Raw genomic sequence first — 6,000 nt, forward strand, 5'->3', positions numbered from 1 at the left:
AAGACTCTCTGGAGACAAAACCCAGGTGAACAGGGAAACCCAAACCTCCTGATGTCAGCCGGCTGATCGCCAGCAGCTGAGGGAGAACATCACAGGTGCAGCCGATAGCTCCTAATCAGTGAGGACACCTGAGACTGATCAGCAGCAGCAGCATCTTTTCAATGATCACTCTCTGAAATCATCATACATAATGTGGTGTGATGCATATTCTTGAGCACATAAGGACACACAGCAAACAGTGATAATGTGAGCTAAATCTGTTGGTGCCCGTAACGGTGTGAGTTCATCCTGTCTCATACAAATTTTCTCTGCAAGCGTTTGTTCATAACGTTCGGGAAATTCAAAAAGTAGTTCAGGTCAAAGGACAACTTATGTGAAATCCTTTACATGCCTTTATTTTATTTAACATTCTAATTGTGACTAATTTTCTGTAACTGAAGTTTATCTAAAGCCGTGTGTGCTGGCTGCCACGAGGCTTTAGACTGACCGTGTGATGTCATCACTCCTGGGTCAGGTGGAACCTCTGCTGCACGTCATCATCCCCATCTTTTTCTTCTCTTCAGTCCTGTCTAAAAAAAGCTGAAATATCCAACAATTATACAAGAAGACTCTTTCACCTTTACATCAGATCATGTTCTCATCTGAAATGCTTGAATGGCAGAGAGGGAGGAGAGTGAGACAGCAACATTTCTCCAATCTGAGGACATTGTTGTAAAAGCTCGATCTGTTGAAATATCGACTCAATAAAACGGAGCTGATCCTGTGTGAGTCCTGTGAGCCTCTGTCCTCCCTCTCTGCATGACAACACGTCCACACACATGGAAGTCTTCTCTGACACGAGAATCAAACACGAGTTTACCAGGAACAGATCCATCCGTCTCTGCTGCTGCTCTCTGCATCACTGTCACCACACCTGTGTCAGTGAATGACTCATGCTGCTGTTTTGGTTTCAGGTAGTTGTTTGGTGTTTAAATGTTCATGATTTCACCATTGTTTCACCATCAGCCTGCACTAACATATCACCTTCCACTGGATGAATGACGGCCGTCACTATTTCTCAGAAGAGCCGATCATGAATGATGCATTTTCCAGCAGCTCCGCAATTTAGCGCGCAGAGACGCAGGCGGCTGTGATTGGCTGAGAGCTGCAGGAGCACGAGGTCACCTGGTGGAAATATAAAACAGGTGAGGTAGGAGAGAAAGAGTTCGTACCTGCTGCGTTGCTCACATTAACACTTTGACAGAGAGGGAGGATTGGTCTCTGAAATCAGACATGAGGCTGGCGGCTCTGGTGCTGGTCTGCGGGCTGATGCTGGGTCAGGAGGGAGGCGAGGGAGCAGCTGTGCAGGGATCGGACTCTGTGCAGAGGACGCGTGCAACAGGTGGGACACATACCATTTCTTTTAACTGAAAACGTACCGACATTTAAAAAGCTTTAGATACTTGTTTTACTTGATTCCAGTGATGGACAGGTGCGAGGTAACTCAAGGCTGGACTTTTCAGTCACACTTTGTGATAAGGGTATAGAATAGTGTTGCCTGATCAATGCTAATTTAATGCAGTCATTAATGCAGCATGCATCAGCTCTCTGTTAAGAATCTGAGCTCACAGTTTCCTCATTATATTATCTGTATGCATCACGATGGATTCATTCGTTACACAGCCCCGCCTAATTATTTAATGAAATAATATATTATTATATACTATTAAGTCATAAAGTCAAATTTAAATGTAAAATATTAACACAGAATATATTAACAATAAAAAGTTTATCATGCATTTTATAACATAAAGTTATATAAATCTTACTTTGTGTGTTAATCTGTAGTTTGAGTCCCACACAGTCACACCAACAGGGCCCCACTGTGTGCTGGCTTCTCTGCTCGGGGCTGCTGACATCACAGGGTGACCTGAAAGATAACCTACTTTATGATACGATCAGTCAGTAGATGGCAGCGACATCTTTTAATGATTGGTCTCCTTCCTTTAAAAATGACTTTCACAAACATACCTTCTGAGTTTGAATCCTTTTCTGCCTGTAACTCTTGAGTGTTTAAGTTGTGTCATTCTGGTGTTTATTACCAGAGACATGTGATAAGGCCGATGATGTCCCTTTTCAAGAAGCCTTTATTTTCACTGTTTTCGGTTTAAGATAAAAGTAATTATGCAGTAAAATATTTGTATTCAAACATCCATTTCATAAACCAGATGTTAAAGTCTTAAAAAAACATGGCTGGTCTTTGTTTGATCTCGGGTGAGGCCGATTTGTTCCTCTAATAGCGACTCGTGTTAGCGGTCAGTAACGTGACTTTGTGATACATTATGCATCATTAATATATTAAATCATCATGAGACATGCAACGATCCTCACTGTATAACTTATACCTCATACATATGACCCATTCATGCAAACACATGAATACAGTTTTAGGTGTTTCTTACGGAAGCCCAGAGCAGACATGCAGCCAACCTTTTGTATTCTGTTTAAACGTGTAATTTATGGTTGTTTTCTGGAGATCTCGACTTACTCATCTTGAGATAACGGCGCCGCAGCCCCGTAACATCAGATGATCTCGTAGCCCCAGAGCTGCGAAAGCACCAAAAAAACCATCTCGAGATAACGAGAGAAAGAAGTCGAGGTCTGGAGAAAACAACCTGAAACGACTCGTTATCACGGGAAAACAGAATAAATTAAATGTATGGATGAATGTTCGCTTCGGGCTTCCGTAGTTTGTACTCTAAATATTTAACACATAAGATGGAAACACTGTAGCCTCATCTTTACTCTTTTTTACTCACTAAATTTACAGGACAGCTTTACATTCGCTTTTCAATTTTTACGAACCAAATACACGATGAACTTTGAATTCTGCGTCGTTAAAGCTCACACTTTGAAATGTGAGACACTTCATAATTACCTTTTTTTATGTAACACTGAAGTATTATTTTTCCAAACATAAAAGTGAATATTATCTTTTAAACTCCCTCTGTCAAACACATTACATCAGCTGCATCCCTTATTTATTAATCCTCATTTATAAAATATATAGAACAAAAGTGAAGATAATTAAAAACTCTAAACTCCACATCAGGAACGTTTCTACAATTTTATATAAGCAGGACTAAAACTGTGAACAGAGCTTTTCATGTTTCAGTTTTTGTTGACGCTGTCAGAAATATTCTGCTTATTGTTTGTTACTGAGGCTGTTTGGAGTGAATGAAAGGTGTTTCTTATATTCAGCCTCTCTTGTGTGTAAATGTGGAGGACGATATAACAGAAACAATCTCTCAGTATAACGAAACACAACTTCAGTACATCAGACACGCTGTGTGCATTTATATTAAAGTTCAGTTGAGACGCTGTCGGCTTTTAATTCAGAGAAAACTTTCAGTAGTTCAAGAGTTTGACGAGTCTCATCTTGTACTTTGGAAAGATTATGGAAGCCAAGAATGGCCATGTTGCAATTTTTATATCCGTAGATTATAAATTATATATTTTTTTATTATTCAGCTGCTGCAGGTGACAAAAAGCCTGCGTGCTGTTTCTCCTGATGTCTGATTATTATAAGAAACATGACAAACAACCTTTTGTTTTCTTGTTTCTTGTGTTCTTGTTTAATCTCAAACAATAATTAAAGGGCCCTTCTCTGCTTCCGTATAACTGTGTTTATCTTATTAACCCTTTCCTCTCCCAGCAGCAGCCTGCAGCTGCATGTGCTGTATGCCTCCGGCTGTGATGTGATGTTTTTGTCCTCCTCAGGATCCGTCCTCTCTGCACTCAGCAGGAGAACAGCAGGAGACTTTCTGGAGGAGGACCCCAGCACGTGTCTCTCTCTGAGGGAGAACGAGGAGCAGCGGCAGCTCCTCTGCAACGACCGCAGGAGTAAATTCAACTTCAACGCGTTCGGCCTGCGCTTCGGGAAACGCTACGACGGCTACATCTTCAGACGAGCCGTGAAACGAGCCCGGACAAATAAGTTTTCACCTCTGTCTCTGTTCTCGCGAGAACTGGAGGTGCCGACCTGAGACAGGCGCTCGTCTCCCTCGGAGGACTTTTGTGTAAAATGTCTGTGTTGTGTTCAAAGAAAGAAAGATCTTTTACTGCTGGTGAGATGATTCCTCTGTGAATAAAACTTTTGTACCAACCGCTACTGTGAAATTATTTACAGACAGAGTTTCAAAATAAAATACATTCAGAAATGTGACGGGAAGCTTCAGGCAACTTCATTTTGTACCACGTTAGCTTAAAGTCATCCAATCCAAACTACACAGCACAGTAAGATTAAAGGAAGTGGTCCTTAATTTCACAATAAAAGCACTGTGTATATATTAAAAAAACGTTTTGTAATTTTCGGCAGTGGCTTTAACTAACCACTAGATGGCGCTGCCTTTTTAAACTACACTAAAGACAACACACCGACCTGCTGCAGCGTCCGGATATGCATCGTATTAGTGTGCAAATAAACATCATTTATGTGTGAATAAATTACTAAAATATAGATAAAAAAATACATAAAACAGCATTTAACATCTAATTATCGTATATTTAATAGTTGATGTGTTCCGGGTGCCCATGCTGACCTCTGTCCACCGCTGACAGCGCCTACAGTGGGCACGTGAGCATCACAACTGGACCACGGAGCGATGGAAGAAGGCGGCCTGCTCTGATGAATCATGTTTTCTTTTCCATCATGTGGATGGCCGGGTGCGTGTGCGTCTCATACCTGTAAGACATGGCACCAGGATGCATTATGGGAAGAAGGCGAGCCGGCGGAGGCAGTGTGATGCTTTGTGCGATGTTCTGCTGGGAAACTTTGGGTCCTGCCGTTCATGTGGATGTTACTTTGACACTACCTACCTGAACATTGCTGCAGACTGTTACGATCTGTGGATCCGTGTGTGTGCTTGACCGTGTCTCTCCCTCTCCCGCGCTCTTCAGGTGGTTCTCTCCCTGCTGGCGCGAGTGATTAAGTTCACCTGTTGCAACTTATCAAATCAAGACTCGGAGTATAAGAGCAGCGGAGAGAAGACAGCGCGTGGCAGAGGGTCATGTGGATCCTTTCGGTTGTCGTGTGTCCGCTGAATAGCCTACTGAATCAATTGTGTCACTTTGGTGAAAGGGGGGTGATCTTCTTCTTGGTGCCTCAATTCTTTTGTTTTGGATTAGTTTTGACTTTTTATAAAAAGTCGGTTAATCGGAAGATTATTTTTGCTTTTGAAAGAAGCTCGTTTTAAGTTGTACCCTGCAGGTACTTGTCTTTTAATTGTTACCAAATAACCTTTTAGTTTTTTAATTATTTTATTTTTTTACTTGTTGTTCCCCTCATCCCCGAAACATCTTCGGGGAAGGAAACACAGATCAAGTCCACCCCTTCATGGAAACAGTATTCCCTCATGGCAGTGGCCTCTCTCAGCAGGATGATGCGCCCTGCCACACTGCAGACATGGTTCAGGAACGGTTTGAGGAACATGATGAGTTCAAGGTGTTGACTCGGCCTCCAGATTCCCCAGATCTCAATCCAACGGAGCGTCTGTGGGATGTTCTGGACAAACAAGTCCGATCCATGGAGGCCCCACCTCGCAGCTTACAGGACTTAAAGGATCTGCTGCTCACGTCTTGGTGCCAGATACCTCAGCACACCTTCACAGGTCTGCTGGAGTCCGTGCCTCGACGGGTCAGGGCGGTTGGTGGCAGAAGGGGAGCTACACGATATTAGGCAGGTGGTCATAATGTTATGGCTGCTCTAAATTCAGTACTTCATTCTTTTGATGGTGATTTTTCCACAGATCTCGTCTCACAGGCTTCATCAATAATATCTTATGTGTTGTTTTTTACCAAACTATTGTAATTCTTTTATTTTAAGTTGGTTTTAAATTGTTTTTGTGTGTTTCTGATTTTGTTTTCGTCAGCTCATCGGGCTGCGTCTCTGCATGAAAGGTGCCGTACAGATAAAGTTATCATTTCCTGTTAGAGTCATAAAAGTAAAACACGTGCACAGAC

General features: G+C 42.2%; 1 protein-coding gene across 1 annotated transcript; it reads left to right on the top strand.

Annotated features, from left to right (window-relative positions):
• Positions 1-1,272: 1,272 nt before the first annotated feature.
• Positions 1,273-4,025, top strand: kiss2 (kisspeptin 2). Its single transcript, XM_069671409.1, has 2 exons — positions 1,273-1,381; positions 3,760-4,025. The coding sequence occupies exons 1-2, from the start codon at positions 1,273-1,275 to the stop codon at positions 4,023-4,025; spliced, it is 375 nt and encodes a 124-aa protein (XP_069527510.1).
• Positions 4,026-6,000: the final 1,975 nt, after the last annotated feature.

Source organism: Semicossyphus pulcher, unplaced genomic scaffold (assembly GCF_022749685.1).
Source record: "Semicossyphus pulcher isolate SPU_LCO1_2020_fin unplaced genomic scaffold, fSemPul1.0.p SCAF_20, whole genome shotgun sequence".
Classification (NCBI taxonomy): domain Eukaryota; kingdom Metazoa; phylum Chordata; class Actinopteri; order Labriformes; family Labridae; genus Semicossyphus; species Semicossyphus pulcher.

Coding starts and splice junctions, on each gene's coding strand:
- kiss2 (XM_069671409.1), top strand. CDS start 1,273: ATGAGGCTGGCGGCTCTGGTGCTGGTCTGCGGGCTGATGCTGGGTCAG. Junction 1,382..3,759: donor GCAGAGGACGCGTGCAACAG/GTGGGACACATA, acceptor TGTCCTCCTCAG/GATCCGTCCTCTCTGCACTC.